The 22726-nt window shown below is 37.6% G+C and overlaps 1 protein-coding gene across 2 annotated transcripts in view; it reads left to right on the forward strand.

Annotated features, from left to right (window-relative positions):
* Nucleotides 1-22726, forward strand: part of LOC124619520 (intraflagellar transport protein 56) — a 179054-nt gene that overhangs the window by 25212 nt on the left and 131116 nt on the right. Inside the window, exons 2-3 of one of the 2 annotated variants that reach the window (XM_047145967.1) lie at nucleotides 5750-5884; nucleotides 6039-6227. In XM_047145967.1, coding sequence (XP_047001923.1) covers nucleotides 5750-5884; nucleotides 6039-6227 — 324 coding nt within the window. The remainder of the gene's footprint in view (nucleotides 1-5749; nucleotides 5885-6038; nucleotides 6228-22726) is intronic. The other variant, XM_047145968.1, reaches the window with a different exon arrangement.

The raw sequence follows: 22726 nt of genomic DNA on the forward strand, positions 1-22726 counted from the left end.
GACTAGCGCTGAAGAGAGAACAGTCTTTGTGGGTTGATGCATTACTCAGATCTCCCATATTATTGTCACCAAACAACCTGTAGCATCCCACTGTGCTTACATATCATCCTGCAGCCACAAACCAAACTTTTAGTTTAGATTTGAATGGCCAAGAAACTAAAAATCATTTTTATCAAACACTCATACATACATTTTTGCTGTATTACTTTCTGTTTTATGATTGCTTATCCTTTTTCCAGTCTCTTAGGAATTACATTATAGCAGTTACGTTATTTGTTGCACCAAATATATGTTCATCATCACATTGCTTTGTTTAGTGTGTTAATACGTAGTTGTATAACAGACATGTAATTCAGTCTACTTATATATTTTCTGAAGCTTAAGTTTTTTGATACAAATGCTACTTGAGTGTGATGGATTGAAATTTCTAGAAACAATGTAACTTTTGTATTCATTGTTAGTGCTATTTATCTCGTTCCCTTCTGTGGTGATCTAACTGGAAAGGGGAGAGGGTTATGTAAATGCTTGGCAGATGTGTGGTTCTGGGTAATTTGAGGCTTCATTGTAAACTTATGTTTTTCTTAGCTGCTGAAGCAGTGACAAGGGCTATCCTCCAGTGCCTTGCGCTCCATACCACACTGTCTCTGATGCAATGAAAAACCATGTGCATCTTTTGCTACTGTTGGGTCAAAAACCTGTAAAGCTTTTGCTAGCTCACCTAACATTTTTGGCACATAGCAAGCAACTGTACTTGCTCTGACCAAATTCCTAGGAGTAGTGACATTGCATGTGACTTCTAGGCCACTTATATTTTTCTACTATGGTCCCTGTGTAGAAAAGATGTTCTAGTTTAAAAATCTTATGAGCCTTTTGGCATTCTGTATAATGACTACTAAGAGAAGAAATTTCTTCGTGCTGTCATTTCCTCCTGTAGAGAGGAAAGTAATGTGCTGAAATCATATGTACCATTATGGAGCATCTGCCACTTTCCCATATTCAATATCCAAAAAAGTATTTTTGTAATAACAGCTCTTAACTCTTGCTTGTAATTTTTGTTAGAACAGAACTCAGTGTTGCATTTTTTAATCAGTGGCAATCCTTGGTGATTGATGTCTTTCCAAACTCACTGTTTAAACAGTTGCCTTAAGAGCTCCAGGCACCCTGCAGGTGATGTCTGTTTGTTGTATATTACCTTATTTTGATCCAGTGCTGTGACTGTATTTTCGGTCAACATGTTGGGAATTATGAGTTACCTTTCCTAACTCTTACCATAACAGTTTCTGCTGGTAGTTGGCCTCACTCTTGTTTCTAATTGTAGCTCAAGAATTGCTAATATTCTTAGCAGAATTTTTTTCAAGTTGCGTTCTCCTTTTGAAATGGCATTCACTTTGGTGCTTTGTTAATGTACTTGATGCTTGTCATGTACTCATTGTGCTGACTTGGTAATGACATCCTCCCTCCTTAAGTTACCTTGATCACCTTTGAATGAGTCAGGTGCATTACCTGAGAGACCCAAGAATGCAGCAGTACCACTCACATGTAGAAGTGGAAATAAGCAACACCCATATTCCTCCTTCCTGTGTCCTCAAAGATTTTTGAGAAGCTAGTTTACAACAAAATATTGAACATCTTCTCTGCAAATAACTAACAACAGTTCAGGTTGAGATCTGTAAAGGCTTCTCTACTGAGAAAGCTATCTATAATATCATGAACTCATTTCTAGTAGAATAAACAAGAAAAATTATCCTTTCACCATTTCCTCCAGTCGTACCAAAACCTTCGATTATGTATATCATAAAAGTCTACTAAAGAAACTAAAATAGTATGACATTAAAGGCTTTCCCTCAAAGTGGATGGAGCTGCATCTTAACAATAGAAAATAGAGAGGAACAAGATCAAATTCAGGGTGGGAAAATATTAAATCTGATGGACTGCGAGTTTCAGCATTTGCCCTGCTCCTTTTATTGGCTTACACAAACGATTTACCTGGGATGATGGAGCTCTCTTCAGAAACTGAGATGTTTTCTGATGACAGTAGTAGATTGACAAAGGGCATAAGCATGTCCATACCAGACTCAGTGAGGAGAATAGTGGCATGAACTTACAACTGGTTCACAGCAAACAGCACAAATGAAAACCATAAAATAAGTTATCATAGAAGAGAGCACAAATATTGTGTGAATTTGATACTTTATTTGCCTGTGGAGAAGCATACTGAGGGGCAACAAGTGCCTTCGAGATTGGACAGTCGTTGCAGTAACTTTGTGAAAGGAAGTACATGGATGGGTGTGAATATAGAAGCTACTAGCATCACCAGCATACTTTACAGAAGTGTGAAGTCCTTGGAAAATATACATTATATTTTTGACACTAGTTGTTATGTTCATTCAGATAAATGAAATGTCATTCAGATTCATTCATTCATTGGATATACTTTTGTGTAGAGGTTCTGCACTGGACATTATGATTTGTGTAGAGGTTCTGCACTGGACATTATGATTTGACAGAAGTTTGGTACTATTCAGTTGATGTTGGAATCAAACAATGGAAACTTCATGTTGGGATATCAAGAGGTTGGAATATCAGCAATATTTAGAAAAGGGTAGATTTGCTACTCACTGTAAAGATAACCTGGTACAGCAAAATGACTGTTACAAATTATAGCTTTCATCCAAAACCTTCTTGAGCAATTCACATTCACGTAAGCAAGTGAACCTCATGCATCAACTGGCATTTCCAACTGGAATGCAACTGTAAAGTGAACAGCAATCTGGAATGGGGCAGGGAAAGGGGTAAGGATAGCATGGTATGGGTGGGGGGAGAGAAGAGCTCTATCTGGCAGGACATGAAGGGGACTAGAGATTGCCAGACACAGCATCAGGAGTTGGGATGTGTGTGAAAGGGGTGGGGGGCAAGCAGGGAGCGGAAAAGGAGAGGAGTAGAAAGAGAAAGAAGCAAGGAAGGGGAGAGAATGGGAGGCACACTAAGAGAATGAGGTAATGTGAAAAGGGAGAAAGTGATATGGTGATGGGGCTGAAGCTTTTGGGTGTGGGGACGGTAGATTACCATAGGTTGAGGCCGGGATAGTTTTGGAAGCAGAGAATCTGTTGGAAGGATAACTCGCATCTGTGCAGTTTAGAAAATCTGGTGATGGAGGGGAGGATCCAGATCACCCTGGTCTTCAAGCAGCCATTGAAATTAAGCATGTTATATTCAGCTGCATATTGTGCCACAGTTTGCTGGTGACCATTCATCTTGGTGGACAGCTGGTTGGTAGTCATACCAATATAAAAAGCTGTGCTATGGTTGCAGCAGAGCTTGTATTCAAGATGGCTGCTTTCGCAGCTGGCCTGGCCTTTGATGAGGTAAGGTAAGCCTGTGAGAAGACTTGAATAGGAGCTTCAGGGTGGGTGGAGTGGGCAGGTCTTGCACCTGGGTCTTCCACAAGGATATGATCCCTGGGGTGGGATTGGGAGTGCACAAGGATAGACTAGGATGTTATGGAGGCTGGGCGGGTGACTGAACACCACTTTTGGAGGGGTGTGAAATATCTTGTGTATGCTGTCCATCATTTCAAGGCATGATGATAGATTTCAGTTGTTCCTGTCCGGGATGGTATAGGGTGATGAAGGCTGTATCCTGTTGTAACTGGCTCTTAGGGGTGGTGGGAGCATTCTGCTCCCAACCTTCACATCCCATCTTCTGGCACTGTGCCTGGCAGTCTTTAGCCCATGCAACGCCCACCAGGCAGCACTCTCTTCTCCCCCCACCAATACCCTGCTGTCTCTCCTCTTTCCCTGCCCCACTCCAGATTGAAATTCACAAAAGTCGCATTCCGGTTGGAGCTGCTGGTGGAAGTGATGTGCTTGTTTGTGTGAATGTGTGTGTGTTTCAGTTGATGTTGTGTATATTTATGAACAATACAGATTAATATACTAAAGGTGTTCATATATTGTTAAAATAAGTAGAGTAGCAGTATTACATTTCCTTGTAGCAATAACTACATGAGGAGAAGACGAAGTCTTTCATAGCTGCACACAAGACACGGTTGAGCGAGCAAAGGTAATAGAGAAACAGTATTAAATCTTCATTAATTAAATTGTGGCCAACGAAAAACACCACTACACTGTACCTCTTCAGCGGCACAAGCAACACAAAAACTATACAGTAAATCACTGGAGGCATATAGTGTAGTCTGATAACTTACAATTTTGGCTCTTTTCAAATGATGCAAGGTGTTGCATACACTAATGGCCCATTTGGATGTTTAACCTTCTTCGTTTGGAAGGTGTAGTTCAGCCTGGGGGTGGTTTTATAATGTTTTGGGGGCATTTTTTTCAGTGACTTGGAACCAATCATTCAGGTTACCATGAATGTAAACCAGACTGCTTATTTCTACATTTTTAGTGACTACATATTGTGCTTTCTTCTACAGCATCAAGGTGAGAATGCTATGGACTCTTTCACCTTCGAAGATGACAACAGCTGTGTACACTGACTACATGAATACATTTCTGGTTAGACGCACACTGAGGTACCCTATCACACCTCAACTGCCCAACTAACACAACCAGTCTTAACCCCATATAAAATGTCCGGAAGTATTTGGATCAGTAGATGAAATACAGCAATCAGTGTCCATGCAATTCAGTAGCTCTATGGAATCCAATCATCAATGAGTGAATGGTTTCAGACGAATGAGTCATACCTGAAGAAACCCGTGGCCTCTCTGCCTCACAAAATTGAGGCTACTATAAGGCTAGAGGGAGTGTTTCGTGATACTAGTGTGATATCTCCTGGGGTGACTTAGTTTTCATTTAGTGTGATTATTGTGCAATTCTAGACAAATCAGAGTTGCTTACAGGCACCAGAAGTAGAGACTGATGAGCACATACTGGAATGAGACACAATGTGTGGAATTTCTAAGCATAAAGAAGGATAATAAACTGAAGTGGAACTAGTACATGCATAAGTGTTAATGAAAAATCGCCATTCTGTCTGCTTTGCACTGTGAAATCTTTCTCATTGTGTTCTGCAGCAGACACAGGCAGAAAATTGAAAATTCCCATGTATTACACAAAGAAGTAAAAGAATATCTCATTAAGCCACTAGCCACTATCTCCGCAATTTGTCAGAATATTTGGACTCAGGGATGTAAATTCTGTATATCTACAATGTTTATATTAAACAAGTTTTCACTTCCTCAGTATGTAAACAACTGATAGCATTTTGTGTAAAGTTATATAAATGCTTTGAAGCATTACATGAAGACATCAGTTGATTAGTAGAAGAAGAGAAGCAGTGGCTTTCTTCAAAGTATCTGTTTTTTCTCCTAATGTACATAAACAAATACTGAGTACTTCAGAAGTGATTTAGTCTCTGGTTGTTGTCCCAATTCTTAGAAGTCACTGCTCTGTATTAATTAAACTCTTACATTAACAGAGATAATAAGAGAAACTCGAGCAAGTGGAAAAACGATATATACTGAATTTTTTGAGATTTTAAATGTCGTTGGGCATAAACATATAAAATATCTATCAAAAAATATGTTATTGTTTTATTTCTTTTGTAACATTTTGTATTTTTGTCAAAAAAGAATTTATTGAAAATCTCTATTTTCTTAATGAATCTCTTTATGAATAGTGATGCAATTTTACTGTAGTTTAAATTTATATTTTCATAGAAACAAAAAATAACACCATATTTTAAACACTATCTATGGTGAAATAAACCACTTTAATGGTTACAGATTCTATCCAGAGCAAAACCAGCTAGTGGTGTTACCCACACTGCAAGCAGTCAGCCATCAGGTCGAAAAGAAATACCAAAATTAGAAGACTTTTTGGCCAAACGGGACTATACTGGAGCATTAACCGTTCTTGATGTGAGATAACAGCATTATCTTCTTTTGTTCTGTCATTTTTTCTACTGTTTACTTTGTAATTAGCTTTATACTTTAGACAGATAAGTGGGCAGTTATCACAAATTAACTGTTATAGAATAGTAATTTAATATGTGCTTCAGAACTATGTTTCTAGTTTACAGGACGTAAAAACAATGAGGAGACAGAGATGTGGATTGGCTACTGCGCATTTCATTTGGGTGATTACAAAAGAGCAATGTCTGTATATGAATCCTTGAGACATTTAAAGAATCCTCCAGATGGTGTATTTGTTAATCTTGCGTGCTGCTACTTTTATCTTGGAATGTATCCAGAAGCTTTAAGGGTGAGCCATTTTGCTTTTGTTTGTAGCAGCATTTCAAAATGAGTACTGATGTTTAGGATACTCGCGTAATCAATTAATAGATATCTATGAGAATCTCATGAAAGAAAACTTGAAATCAAAGTAATTTCTTCCTGACAAATTTTGTGCATTACACTGTATACCACTTCATAACATATTTGTTTGCTCTGTTTCTTTAATTAGAGACTAGGTATTGAAAGATTGAGATCAAGAATTATTTTGTCTTTTCTTGTTTACAATACCATGATTATTATTTTATTTTCTGAGAATACCCATCCTACCTTTCAGCGTTTATTTTGGAGTAGTTCACATTTTGTTTTCATATTTCAGTATGTTATTTGAATTGGTAAGTCACTTTATTTTTCATTTCAAAACAATACAGTGTGCTTAAATCTTTCAAATTAGTTGGATTCGTATGTATGGTTGCTTCAGGTACTGAAGTCTGTGCTATTACAGGAGATAATAATTTTTAAAAAGGATGTTGAGTTCTGTTATTGACCATGGATAACAGCAATAAACAGCTGGATGAATGTTTAGAAGGCACATAACTACTGCAGATTCCATTGTCAACAAACTGTGTGTTGAAAGAGTTACATGCAGCTCAGTGATGTGAATTATGTCCATAGAGCAACCAAGGCAGCTGCTTGGACTAATTTGTGCAATAGTGAACATGCAAGCAGTGCAGTTTCATTGTATTAACAAAAGTAAAACACTTTGTGGATAATTGAAACAAGTTATTCACAGTTTGATAAGTTCTACAATAATGAAAATGTAACAAACTTCATATAAGTTTGTTCAACAGCATGTATGTTGTCACAGGACTGTGATTTTCAACACCAGGGAGGGCAACCTAGGTCCTGAGAAAAGTCAACATCAGTCCGTAGATGACATGGAAATGTATTTTTTTAAATAACTTGATATTACGTTGATTGATTGTTCTGTCAGTTCTTGGTTGAATATTTTATTGTTATGGATGAAAACACACACAACACTGGTGTAACATTGTATAATAGTTGTTATTTACTTCACAAACTGGTTTTTGGCTGTTACACCATCATTAGGTACAAAGATAAATATATGGTGCAGTGCATTTTTTGTAGGATCAAAGAGTATCTTCAGTTCCAAAGATAAAAATTATTAATCTAATTTTTAGGAATAAAAGAAGGGGAATTATTTTAGTGAAACTGCAATTATTTAATTAAGGTAAAATATGTGACACATTAAGTAATGAACTATATAACAAATTACAACTTTGTTCTTAGAAGAAAATAAACTGATCAATAAACTTTGGTGATATGTTCCAGGGGAGTGGCTGAACAAAATAATCTTGACTTTAACAGGTCCTAAATGTCAAACAGATGAGAAATACTAGAGAGATTAAGCAGCTAAGTGAGGCACCTGTGATTATTCAATATAAAATTTGTTAACGGAACAGGAGAGTAACTGCAGTAAAGGAGAAAATGGGACATGTGTGTAACAGGGGTAATGTACAATATGACATGGCTAGGATTATGAGTAGTATCTGCAGTTAGGAATGGCGAGTAAGGGAACTGTGTCTGGTCATTCAGTACTAAACTTGGCCAGATAGTCATATGTGTATTAATTTCCATTATTACAAGGTAATTCATCTTCGTTTACGGATGTGATGTAATACTCCATTAGTGAAGACAATTTCCAAATTGAATTAAATACAATCAGACAAATAGTATCAAACAATGGCTACCCTGCAACATTGGTGAACTCCATAATGTACGAAAAGCAGGAACAGCAGATGTGCTCTTTTATCCTGTTCTTGAACCACCACCTCAAGAGTGCGATAAATGGTACGCAATTCCATATAATGGAAAAGTCTCGCTGGATGTAGCCAGAAAGCTTAACTCCAGTAACTTTAAAACATCAGTTTATGTGTGCAACGCTGTTCGATACTTTTTGCCCAATGGTAAAAACAGCACTTCATCTTTGGAAAAGAATGGATTATACAAAATCACTTGTAATTGTGACAAATTCTTTATACATCTGTCTCACAGGGCAATATGCACCCACTTGAAGGAACACCATAGAAGATGGAAACTTAGAGAAGGAGACTCTACTTTTTGTAGACCACCTGTTTAAAGAAGGCACAGTTATAAGATGCAACATGAAGTGTCACATGCACAAAGGAAGGAAGATGAACTACCTTGAAATAATGGAAATTGGTAAACATATGTCTGTCAGGCCAAGCTTAGCACTGAATGACCAGACACAGTTCCCGTACATGCCACTTCTAAGTGCAGGTGCTGCTCATAATCCATCCATGGCATGTTGGAAATTACCCCTGTTACATGGCCCATTTTCTTCTTTACTGCAGTTACTCTCTTGTCCTGTTAACAAATTTTATATTGAATAATCGCAGGTGCTTCACGTAGCTGCTTAATCTCACTAGTATTTCTTATCTGTTTGTCATTTAGGACCTGTTAAAGTCAAGAGCAGTATTGAGCAGTATTCTAGTGCTGGTCACATGAATGATTTGTAAGCAATCTTCTTCATAGATTGATTGCACTTCCTCAGCATTCTACCAATAAACAGAATTTTACCACTTCCTTTACCCATGACTGAACCTATGTGATCATTCCATTTCACAGATATTTGTGTGGGTTGGCTGATTCCTGATTCCAACAGTGACTCATTGGTATTATAGTCATAGGAATTACATGTTTTTTGTTTTTGTGAAGCGCACAATGTTACATTTCTTAATATTTAAAGCAAGTTACCAATCTCTGCACTACTTTGAAATTTTATAAAGATCCGACTGAATATTTATGCAGTTTCTTTCAGATAGTACTTCATTACAGATAACTGCAAAATCTGCAAAAAGCCTGATTTTACTATTAATATTGTCTGCAAGGTCATCAATACACAACATGAACAGCAAGGGTCCCAGTACACTTTCCTGGAAAACACCCGAAGTTACTTCTACATCTGACACTGACTCTCCATCCAAGATAACATGTTGTGTTTCCCTATCAAAAAGTCCTCATCCAGTCACAAATTTCACATTATAGCCCACATGATTGTACTTTTGACAATAACTGTAGGTGTGGGGCTGAGTCAAATGGTTTTTGAAAATCAAGAAATATTGCATCTACCTGACTGCCTTGATCCAAAGCTTTCAGTATGTTTTGTGAGAAAAGTACGAGTTGGGTTTCAGATGATCGATGTGTTAGAAATCCATGCTGGTTGGCATTGAGAAGGTCATTCTGTTTGAGATACGTCATTGTGTTTGAGCTCAGAATATGTTCCAAGATTCTACAACAAACCAATGTCAGGGATATTGGACGGTATTTTGTGGGTCACTCCTGCTACCCTCCTTATAGAGAGGTGCCACCTGTGCTTTTTTCCAAGGGATCTACGACAGATTACAGTTGGAAGAGGGGCTAACTCAGCCACAAATTCTGTATAGAATCTGACATCCATTGGGGCCTGGAGCATTGTTCTATTTTAAAGATTTCAGCTGTTTCTCAGCACCACTGACACTCATCTTTTCAGTGGTACGAGGATTAAATTGGGGCAATTCTCCTGTGTTTTCCTTTGTAAAGGAACATTTGGAAATGGAGTTAAGCATTTCAGCTTTTGCTTTGTTACTATCTGTTTCAGTTCCTGTCTCATTCACTGGGAACTGGACACTAACTTTGGTGCCAGTAATAGCCTTTACATATGACAAGAATTTCTTTGGGTTCTGTGAAAGATCACTTGACAGTATTCTGTTACAATAGTCATTGAAAGCATCATGCACTGCTCTCTTGACAGCCAAATGTGTTTCATTCAGCATCTCTCTATCTATAGCCCTACACTTTGTTTTACAGTTATTAAGCAGTAATCTCTGTTTCTTTAGAAGTTTCCTTACACAGGGTGTATACAAACCATGACAACTGGGAGATCCAGGAAAAACCCAGGAATTTTTTCATCCACGTGAAAACTTGAAAGAACCCAGGAATTTTTCATTGTTTTAGTTTTCAGTTAAATTTTTGTAACTTTGACTGATAAGAACCAATATTCTAACAAAGGATATTAGTGTATGCTGCTACTGCAGAACAATACGGCAGCAATAAAACATGAACGTGAGGGAAAAAAATAAAAACTTTAGTTGCAAAGGAAATGTGCCATATACAGCAACAAAACACAATGTTCATAAAAGTGTCAGCCAACAGCAAAATGTGTCAACAGCTTTAGGAAGACTATGCAATGCTTCCTAATAACAAATTGATTCCAATGAGCATGACTGTATGAGTAGTACCTTCTCCTGCTTCTGGCTACAGATGTGTGGCAGTTAGCTGTATAAGGAATAGCAGCAAGCAGCTAGATGTTACACAGAAAAATTTTACTGGTGTGCCTAAGCTGCCAGATTCACACATGCGCAACAGGCCCGGATCTAGAGGATGTGAAGCAAACTGGGGTATCTGCCCAGGGCAGCAATTTAAGGGAGGGGGGAAGGGGGGCAAATTCATATTCTTGAGGAAAAAGACCTTATCTTACAAAGTGCCTAGCATCCAGCACGTTGGTCTATCGATTATTCATATGATTTAGAAATCCATCCCTGTTGGTTTTTGAACATTTTTTGAACAAATTCTAAGTTGACTTCTGAATTAATTCTTAAGCTGATTTTTGAATGCGTGGATAGTGTATATGATGTCTCTGCCATGATAATTTCCATTGCCTCTAGAAATAAATTTTCCTGCAGACAAAAGGAGCAGGGTTATATGATCTGACAGGAATAAAGCCTATTGGGTGAATGCCAGTAGCTATTTATGTGATTGACTGGGTTTGCGAATGTTCAGCATTTTATAATTATTAGCAAAATCCAGACAGCCAGAGTGCAAATAAATGACTAATAGGAATAACAGATGAGAAAGATTACATATTATCTTCCTGGTGTATCCAAGAAAAAGAAATTTTGACATAAAGTTTTTGGGCAGACCACTATACTAGTAAGGGCCAGTTGTACAGTCCCCAGCTAGCAGCCGCTAAAGTTCTATTCTGGGAGAAGTGTGGAAAACATGTTGTACGAACACGTAATAATGCCTAACCGGTGAATAGACATAGGATAACTAAAACGGTGATTGTGGCAGGGTTAAAGAAGTTAACTGGAGAATAAGTTTTGACACTTTCAGGAATAGTTACAGAATTAGTGATGACAAGGTTGTTAGAATGAGGAAGGAGAAGAAACAGGGACATCACACAAATTAAGGAAGAATATGATAAAAATTTCGTGCTACTACTTTTATATCTCCGGCTTCAGAAGCTAGAGCATATGAATGAAATGTGAAACTGTTTTCTGACATAAAACATTTTGCTTGTAGTAGGCCTAATAGGCATTTGATGTTGGTACTTTGTGAATTATATTCTGTCGTGTTGTAAAACTGACCATTTGTGCCAAAACAGTCTCATTTATTTGGTGTGTGTTACAATTGCTGCAATGTTAGGCAGGCCTATTTCGTTTTATCTAGCAGACAGTGACAAAATACACATAATCGGATTGAGAAACCACACCAGTCTTGGGTGCTATTTGTATTAATAGCTTTTTCAGTATTAGACAATGGCATTTTGTTTTTTCGTGTAGCAAAATGTTTGACGAACTTTGATGAGTTAGTAGATTCTTTCCCAGAAAGGAAAGTACACCATGTAAAGCTGTGGCAAGATTAAAGAGAAAAAATGCTAGGACTTAAAGGGTTGAAGAAATGTGTACTGTCTTGCTTGTCTATTGTTTTTACTGGTTTTATGTATCCTGTATTTAATTTTATGTCACACAGAACAGAAAGTTATTAGATAATAGGCAATAAAGAGTGCAAATTTTCTGAAGAGTTCTTGTTCTCCCTGTTACAAATAATCCCAATCCAGTATTAATTGCAAGGTGTTTTTTTTTTTTTTTTTTTTTTTTTTTTTTTTTTTTTTTTTTTTTTTTTTTTTTTTTTTTAAAGAGGAGCAGGATTTCAAACCGGCCGACTGGGAGCAGGAGAGGCACCACAGGACATTTTAATTTCCACTGACCTGAATATAGTTTGATGTCACCCATTACAAAATATTACACGTTTGAATTCCACGGAGCAAAATACAGTGACATGCGATAGAAGAATGCTGTGTGAAGGGGCGTGGCACTGCACTTTGGCACACTTACGACCAAATAACATTCTTACATTTCCTCGGACCCATATCTTTTATGTCTCAGACTCTTCAGAAAGATGTGTGCAACAAAATGAACATATTTTTGGAAAGTCAATTTCTAAAATTTTTGGCATCTCACCTCAAACGCTTGAGGGGGGGAGGGGGGGCACTATCTTGTATTGCCCGGGTTTGGAAATATCATAGATCCGGGGCTGATCCACAGACCAGTCTGAGTTGTAATGGGGAGGTGGGTAGTCTCCACATGTCCTGTGCTTACATTTAGTGATTTTGCTGTTTCCTCTTCATTTATTGCTCTCACGTCAAGTGAAAACAAAATGGATTTCTGTGGCTGGGAGCTATCGAGTGAATTAAAATACATTCACATAATTATGGAAGGCTAAAATATGTTATTAGTTTCAGATTTTATTTTATTTCCACCTTTCCGATGGTCAAGCTTTAATCGCCTTGCAGAACAATGAAGTTATTTTTGTCAGTTTGCTAAAGAAATTAGGCTTTTATTAATCCTTTCCTCTGAGGCAGTCAATTTATTTGAAACAAAGTGTTTGAATCCCACACTATTGGCTAGTTTGAACTGTTCGCTGCATTTCAAGTGCACATTTTCATCTTCAAGCACGTACGGCATTATGCCATAATAAAGAACCAAACATGAGATAATATGGTAGTGGTACTCCAAGAAAATTTATGTCCCAATCTGGACATACGAATGTGCACCTTAAGCTGAATTATGCATTTTGGTATCGTTCACGAAATTCCAATGCTCTTGGAGTATCGTCTTAATGTCTTGTTTCTTTTGTGACATAATGTAAGATCTCTTAATGTTTTACAGGTACAAATATATGGGCTTCCTGCGTCATCGTAGCTGCGCAAACGAGATGATACCTTTTATCTGATGCCCTCTGGAAACTGCTGAAACAAACCTATTTCTAACAGGTTGCGGGAAAATATTGCGAATGGTTGTTTGAAAAGCATTACTTCCAAAGAAAATTTCCTTTTATGCAAGATGAACTATGTGCGATAATGTATGATGAATTTCTTAAATCACAGAGTGTTTGACTCTCATTTAAAAATCAACTCTTTGAGGACAATCATTTAGAGTAATTTCGAGCCCAGAAGATCAGACATTTATGTCGTTAAAAATTTTACCGGCACAATTGTGTGATGTATCTTAAAGAGTAACACACACAAAAAAGATCAACATTATATGTGAAAGCTTAGCTTCTCTTGCAGCTTATTAATCTTTGAGACCAATATTATAAGTGAAAGCTTTTCTTTTCTTGTAGCAACACTGTGTATATTAATTTAAACCATTAACTTTTCCTATTTATGTCTTCAGGCTATTTAACAGTGGTGTTGCTATTGGCTGACTACATCATGTGTCCTATGCTCTGAATATCCTTTGTCATATGCTCTGAATGTCCACCGTCATTGGCTGGCGAGATCATGTGACATGAGCTATGACTGGCTTATAAAAGCACATCATAATCTCAATTTCAATGCTTTGGGAAGCAACATGTGGTGTTTGGTGGAATACGAAAATATGCAGTGTACATATTGCTGTGCATCAGATATCTTTCCATAACATGTTTCTTTTCCCCCTGAGTTTTGTTTCCTGAAGTGCCGGGAAATTCTACGCTGGTGTATTAAACAATAACCATTCGAAAGATTGATAAGTTTTATAGTTCCAAGGAAAATTATACTCTCACTTAACACGGAAAAAGTGTATTTTCACCTGGGAGAAGGTGTATTTTTAACCGGAAAATACGGGAATTTTTTTTCCTCGTCCACATATAGACCCTGTTACAGTGACTGTACAACACGGAAGTTCCCTCCCATTATGAACTGTTCTACTGGATATATATCTGTCCAGTGCATGGTCAATTATTCTTTTAAACTTGAGCCAGAATTTCTGTAGATGCTCCTGACAGGTGCTGAAAGTTTCAAGTTCCTCATTGTGATATGTTTACTGAACTTCTGCTTGTTTTAGTTGTCCTTTGTACTTTGGTAATAAGCAAATTAAACATCAGGAACTTGGATTTTTATTTGCTAGACACACAAGCTCTGGAATACTTACAGTGGGACACATAAAGATGGTGTAACATACAAGGAAAGTGCACACTGCAAAGATTTTTGTGATATCCAACCAAAAATGGAAATCACTAAAGAAAGTATTGACTTTTGGTTAAAAAATACATTCATCCTGATTTTTCATTTTTAGTACACCTCCTAAAGATGACTCAAATTTGTTATTATGTGTTTGGGAGTCTCATTCAAATGTCATGATACTTTAGACATTTGGCTTCTTTCTCTGTGTATGAAGCATCCCTTTGGTACTGGCTCCATTAATAAGTCAGCGTGCAGGTCCTTGAGTGGGACATATCCTAGTACAAATAGAGTACAATAGGCCCTTCATAGAGTGTGCTTCTACTCTTTGTTTTGGTGAACCCCATGTAACAGTGAATTCACCAAGCTTCAACAGTACACTAGTTGTGGATTTCCTGATTTCCACATCACCAGCTTAGTCTGGATCACTATAGATCTGAAGGTAATTTTCCTGTTTTGAAGGAAAATACAAAGTTCATAGTGCCCTTAATATGATTCATGATCCTTTTCACAGTGTTCCAGTGAATCTTCATTTGTTTCTTAAGATGCTGACTGGCACTGCAGACTGCAGAGGTAATGTCTGGCCATGGTCCTATCAGCAAATAATCAGACTACCCACAGATTTCCTGTGTGTTTTTTTTAGGTGTATAGCCACACGTATGATAACTGTGATGGTTTCCTGGTATTGCACAGGACTAATAGCCTCCATTTTGAAGTGGCACAGAATCTTCATGGTTTGTTCACCTCTTGATTTAGAAAAATAGAAATGTCAGCTAAGTTTTCTGCCTGTAAGCTCAAATCTGTAAACAATTTTATGGATCTGGTGTCAAATTCTCTACATAGTTTGCTTGGCAAAATGTCAGTAATAACAAACTTCTTAGTAGTTCTAGAATTACATCCAGTCATGGAGGGTCATGTATATTTGTTAAAAGTGGCATTGATTATTGTAACATAAAACCCATTGAACTGTCAGCTGAAGAGAAAGTTTTTGAAGTATCCGCAGTTGAACACTCTGCATGCCCTGATGGGAACTTAAATGATTTCTGTCATCAACTAGAAGCAGCTTTAAATACTATAAAAAACTTCAACAAAACAGTGATCATATGTGGATATTTTAATATCTCAAAAGACCAGCAAAGCTTGATGACCCTACTGGAAACATATAACATAAAGCCACCATAGACTCTCCTACAAGAGTTACACCAACAACTAGCTCAACAATTGATCAGATATTAATAAACACAAATGTAAATCACAATTTCTGTGCCAGAAATCTTAATACTGACTTCAGTGATCACTATGCACAGTTTATTGCTTTGCACATCCCAAGTGAAACAACTGAGAAAGAGGAACTTATAAAAGAAGCAAGGAAATTCACTAACATACAAATAAACCTTTTTGTACAGAGACTAAGTGAAGAAACTTGGTATGAAGTGTATGCTTGTGAAAATACTAACAAAAAGTTTGAAAAATTCATGGAAATCTTCATGTCATACTTTGAAGCTGCATTTCCATTAAAAAAACAAAAATGTCAACCTAACTTCAAAAAGAACTAATGGATTACAACAGGTATTAGAATCTCTTGTGCAGAGAAAAGAAGATTACACAATATAGCAAAGACACAGAACATGCCTCCTGAATTTCATTCGTACCTGAAGAATTACAAGAGGATCCTCAAAAATGTTCTAAGGAAAACTAAAACAATGGCAAATGAGAAATACATTGAAAATTCAAAAAACAAATCTAAAGCTATATGGGAAGTTATAAAAAATCAAACAACAAGTGAAACTAAACAATATAAAAATATGAACTTATGTTATGAAGGACAAATGATTTCTTGCCCAACAGAAATTGCAGGGACCTTCAACAAATATTTTGCAAACATAAGTGAACAGTTGGTAAGTGGACTGGAAGAACACAACAAAATATCACCTCCATCATGCAATAGTGTGAGAAATGTGTCTACATCTTTGTTCCTTTCACCCACAAATACAGAAGAAATTTTATCAGTTATAAAAACCTTGAAAACAGGGTACTCATGTGGAATTGATGGAATACAAGATGCAATTATTAAAAAATACTGTCTTGGCTTAGCTGAACCCTTGACAAACTTGTGCAACAGCTCACTGGCATTAGGAACCTTCCCTTCATGCTTAAAAACAGCAAAACTGAAACCACTGTTCAAAGAAGGAAATCCAGAATTTGTTTCAAATTATAGACCAATAACCCTACTGCCTGTATTTTCAAAAATTTTAGAAAAAGTCTTTTATAAGAGATTGTCTGATTTCCTAAATAAAAATAAAATTCTCTCTCCTTCACTGCATGGCTTCAGGAAAGGCTATTCAACTGAAAGTGCAATATTTGAATTTCTTAATGAAATCTATACTAAACTGAATGCAAGTGAGTTTGTGACAGGCATATGTCTTGATTTATCTAAAGCCTTTGACGTCATTTACCATAATGCCCTACTGCAGAAGCTTGATCAATTAGGGATTAGAGATATATCCAATGAGTGGCTCAAGACATACCTATATGGTCGCAAACAGGTGGTTGAAGTGCAATATACTGACCATAACAAAATCAGCTACTACTATTCAGAATATGAAAATGTGAAACATGGCGTCCCTCAAGGATCAGTATTAGGACCCATTCTGTTTCTCCTATATGTCAAGGATCTTATGTACAACAAGTACTGCCAAACTACCCTCCAATTTGCAGATGATACAAGCTTCCTTATTAGTGGTAAAACAGAAGAAAAACTTAAAAGACTCCGCTATCCAAACAATGAACTGTGTAGAACAGTGGTTCAGCTACAACAAGCTAATTATAAACAAAGAAAAGACAGTAGCACTGAACTTCTATAATGTAAAAGGAAGCCACCACCCAAACATAGAAACACAACTTAGGGACAGAGTTCTTGAAAGTGTTGACAGCACTAAATTTCTGGGACTCTGGCTCCAGAAAAACACAAAATGGGAGGTACATATTGAATATTTGCAAAGAAAACTAAGCAAAACCTGTTACATGATACGGATCTTAAAAACTTGTTGCAGCAAAGCCAGCCTGTTAAATGTATACTACTCCTATGTGCATTCTGTAATTAAATATGGCATAATCTTCTGGGGCAATACAACAACAAGTATTAAACTTTTCAGGATGCAAAAGAGAATACTAAGAATTATTGAAGGGGTAAAACATACGAAATCATGCAGACCCATATTCAAAAAACTGTCAGTTCTTCCTCTTCCTTGCATTTTTATCTACGAAACATCAGTTTTCATCAAACAATATATCGATAGACACCCAGATATCTTATTAAAAAATGAAGATATACATGCACACAATACAAGGCAAAAATCTGACCTTCATATGAAACAGGTGAGAACATCATTGTGCCAAAAAGGCACACTACATACTGCGATAAAGATTTTCAATAATCTACCTAACCATATTATAGGTAAACTCTGTAGTTTTAAGGCTGAAGTAAAGGCATATTTCATTGATCATTGCTTTTACAGTCTGACAGAATATATAAAAGCCAAACAACAAAAATAAAGATGCATTATTAACATTCTACTTTGTATATTGCCTGTAATGTTTGTTGTATGTATGAATCTTTGCTGAATTACTTCAGTACCTAGTCCTTAGGATTGCAATACAAACCGTATTTTATCTTGTAAATACCTAACCATGTCCAATATCCTTGTATATATTCTATACATACAGGATTTGAAGGACTAATAAATAAATAACCATAATTGACATGTACCGTCAATATGAATAGGTTATTTGTGACCCCATGAACCATAGACCTTGCCGTTGGTAGGGAGGCTTGCGTGCCTCAGCGATACAGATAGCCATACCGTAGGTGCAACCACAATGGAGGGGTATCTCTCGAGAGGCCAGACAAACGTAAGGTTCCTGAAGAGGGGCAGCAGCCTTTTCAGTAGTTGCAGGGGCCACAGTCTGGATGATTGACTGATCTGGCCTTGTAACACTAACCAAAACGGCCTTGCTGTGCTGTTACTGCAAACGGCTGAAAGCAAGGGGAAACTACAGCCGTAATTTTTCCTGAGGGCATGCAGCTTTACTGTATGGATAAATGATGATGGCGTCCTCTTGGGTAAAATATTCCAGAGGTAAAATAGTCCCCCATTCAGATCTCCGGGCGGGGACTACTCAATAGGACGTTGTTATCAGGAGAAAGAAAACTGGCGTTCTACGGATCGGAGCGTGGAATGTCAGATCCCTTAATTGGGCAGGTAGATTAGGAAATTTAAAAAGGGAAATGGATAGGTTAAAGTTAGATCTCGTGGGAATTAGTGAAGTTCGGTGGCAGGAGGAACAAGACTTTTGGTCAGGTGAATACAGGGTTATAAATACAAAATCAAATAGGGGAAATGCAGGAGTAGGTTTAATAATGAATAAAAAAATAGGAGTTTGGGTAAGCTACTACAAACAACATAGTGAACGCGTTATTGTGGCCAAGATAGACACGAAGCCCATGCCTACTACAGTAGTACAAGTTTATATGCCAACTAGCTCCGCAGATGATGAAGAAATTGAAGAAATGTGTGATGAGATAAAAGAAATTATTCAGGTAGTGAAGGGAGACGAAAATTTAATAGTCATGGGTGACTGGATCAGGAAAACGAAGAGAAGGAAACGTAGTAGGTGAATATGGATTGGGGGTAAGAAATGAAAGAGGAAGCCGCCTGGTAGAATTTTGTACAGAGCACAACTTAATCATAGCTAACACTTGGCTCAAGAATCACGAAAGAAGGTTGTATACATGGAAGAAGCCAGGAGATACTGACAGATTTCAGATAGATTATATAATGGTAAGACAGAGATTTAGGAACCAGGTTTTAAATTGTAAGACATTTCCAGGGCAGATGTGGACTCTGACCACAATCTGTTGGTTATGAACTGTAGATTAAAACTGAAGAAACTGCAAAAAGGTGGGAATTTAAGGAGATGGGACCTGGATGAACTGACTAAACCAGAGGTTGTACAGAGTTTCAGGGAGAGCATAAGGGAACAATTAGCAAGAATGGGGGAAAGAAATACAGTAGAAGAAGAATGGGTAGCTCTGAGGGATGAAATAGTGAATGCAGCAGAGGATCTAGTAGGTAAAAAGACAAGGGCTGGTAGAAATCCTTGGGTAACAGAAGAAATACTGAATTTAATTGATGAAAGGAGAAAATATAAGAATGCAGTAAATGAAGCAGGCAAAACGGAATACAAACGTCTCAAAAATGAGATTGACAGGAAGTGCAAAATGGCTAAGCAGGGATGGCTAGAGGACAAATGTAAGGATGTAGAGGCTTATCTCACTAGGGGTAAGATAGATATTGCCTACAGGAAAATTAAAGAGACCTTTGGAGAAAAGAGAACCTCTTGTATGAATATCAAGAGCTTTGATGGAAACCCATTTCTAAGCAAAGGAGGGAAAGCAGAAAGGTGGAAGGAGTATATAGAGGGACTATACAAAGGTGATGTTCTTGAGGGCAATGTTATAGAAAGGGAAGAGGATGTAGTTGAAGATGAAATGGGAGATACGATACTGCGTGAAGAGTTTGATAGAGCACTGAAAGACCTAAGTCGAAACAAGGCCCCGGGAGTAGACAACATCCCATTAGAACTGCTGACAGCCTTGGGAGAGCCAGTCCTGACAAAACTCTACCATCTGGTGAGCAAAATGTATGAGACAGGCGAAATACCTTCAGACTTCAAGAAGAATATAATAATTCCCACCCCAAAGAAAGCAGGCATTGACAGATGTACTATCAGTTTAATAAGTCACGGCTGCAAAATACTAACGCAAATTCTTTACAGACATATGGAAAAACTGGTAGAAGCCGACCTCGGGGAAGATCAGTTTGGATTCCATAGAAATATGGGAACACATGAGACAATACTGATCCTACAACTTATCTTAGTAGCTAGATTAAGAAAAGGCAAACCTACATTTCTAGCATTTGTAGACTTGGAGAAAGCTTTTGACAATGTTGACTGGAATACTCTCTTTCAAATTCTGAAGGTGGCAGGGATAAAATACAGGGAGAGAAAGGCTATTTACAATTTGTACAGAAACCAGATGGCAGTTATAAGAGTCGAGGGACATGAAAGGGAAGCAGTGGTTGGGAAGGGAGTGAGACAGGGTTGTAGCCTCTCCCCAATGTTATTCAATCTGTATATTGAGCAAGCAGTAAAGGAAACAAAAGAAAAATTCGGTGTAGGTATTAAAATCCATGGAGAAGAAATAAAAACTTTGAGGTTTGCCGATGACATTGTGATTCTGTCAGAGACAGCAAAGGACTTGGAAGAGCAGGTGAACGGAATGGACAGTGTCTTGAAAGGAGGGTATAAGATGAACATCAACAAAAGCAAAACGAGGATAATGGAGTGTAGTTGAATTAAGTCGGGTGATCTGAGGGAATTAGATTAGGAAATGAGACACTTAAAGTAGTAAAGGAGTTTTGCTATTTGGGGAGCAAAATAACTGATGATCGTCGAAGTGGAGAGGATATAAAATGTAGAATGGCAATGGCAAGGAAAGCGTTTCTGAAGAAGAGAAATTTGTTAACATCGAGTATAGATTTAAGTCTCAGGAAGTCATTTCTGAAAGTATTTGTACGGAGTGTGGCCATGTATGGAAGTGAAACATGGACTATAAATAGTTTGGACAAGAAGAGAATAGAAGCTTTCAAACTGTGGTGCTACAGAAGAATGCTGAAGATTAGACGGGTGGATCACATAACTAATGAGGAGGTATTGAACAGGGTTGGGGAGAGGAGGAGTTTGTGGCACAGCTTGACTAGAAGAAGGGATTGGTTGGTCGGACATGTTCTGAGGCATCGAGGTATCACCATTTTAGTATTGGAGGGCAGCGTGGAGGGTGAAAACTGTAGAGGGAGACCAAGAGATGAATACACTAAGCAGATTCAGAAAGATGTATGCTGCAGTAGGTACTGGGAGCTGAAGAAGCTTGCACAGGATAGAGTAGCATGGAGAGCTGCATCAATCCAGTCTCAGGACTGAAGACAACAACAACAACAACAACAACATTTGTGACCTGGTTGGTGAATACATATGGATCTCCATTTGTTGGATGGTTTACAAACTTGCATAAAACTGCTGTGAAAAGTTGCTTACAATATCTTGAAGCTTGTTTTAGGCCATTCGAACTTTAATCCACATGTTAACTTTAATCCACATGTTAAGTCCCATCTTCAAGTCCTTGTGGTTAAATTATATGAGTGGTTTCAGCTAAATTTCCTTAAAGAAAAGCACTGAATAATACTATAAGAGATAATCAAAAATTTTAAAAGTTTCCTTGAAGTCTGTAAATGCCTAGTGCACATCCTCATCTATCTGGAACAGATACTCGTCTGCATTGAGCTTCTTCTTTTTTCTTGTAGACAGAGTAAATGGCTTGTCTGGCACCAAAGTCCTATAAGGAAGCTTAGCAAGAAGTCCTGTACACTCTGCTATACTCCACGTCTTCCAAGCCAAGATGTTAGAGTCGGGAAAATCTTCAAGGCCACCATAGTCTAAAGTAGGCAATGGTAATTGTAAAATAAAGACACTGGAGAACTTGGTGCACCATTCCACAGTGGTGGTTTTTGACAGACATGCTGCACCATACACATACTTCACGCTCTGATTGATATCTACCAGGGTTTGTCCTCTGGCAGCCAAGAAAAGAGTAACAACACATTGGTCCTCTTTGGACACATTTGGTAATAACATTACCAAGTTCATGTTTCTGCATTTACCACATGCACATCAGAAAGGTGTGAATGCCGTACTAATCCCTTGCCTTCATGTCAATGCTTTTACGTCCACATTGTAGTCATGATGTGCTTCATACATGCTGCAGCAATGCCCTCAAACAGAAACTTTTTGATGGGCCCTTATATGTGAACTGAATCAGATCTACATCTACATATACATCTACATGGTTACTCTGCAATTCACACATAAGTGCCTGGCAGAGGGTTCATCAAACCATTTTCATACTACTTCTCTACCATTCCACTCTTGAATGGCATGTGGGAAAAAGGAATACTTAAATATTTCAGTCCGAGCTCTGATTTCTCTTATTTTATTATGATGATCATTTCTCCCTACGTAGGTGGGTGTCAACAAAATATTTTCACATTCGGAAGAGAAAGTTGGTGATTGAAATTTCATAAATAGAGCTCACCGCAAAAAAA

This window comes from Schistocerca americana, chromosome 6, assembly GCF_021461395.2.
Source record: "Schistocerca americana isolate TAMUIC-IGC-003095 chromosome 6, iqSchAmer2.1, whole genome shotgun sequence".
Lineage (NCBI taxonomy): Eukaryota > Metazoa > Arthropoda > Insecta > Orthoptera > Acrididae > Schistocerca > Schistocerca americana.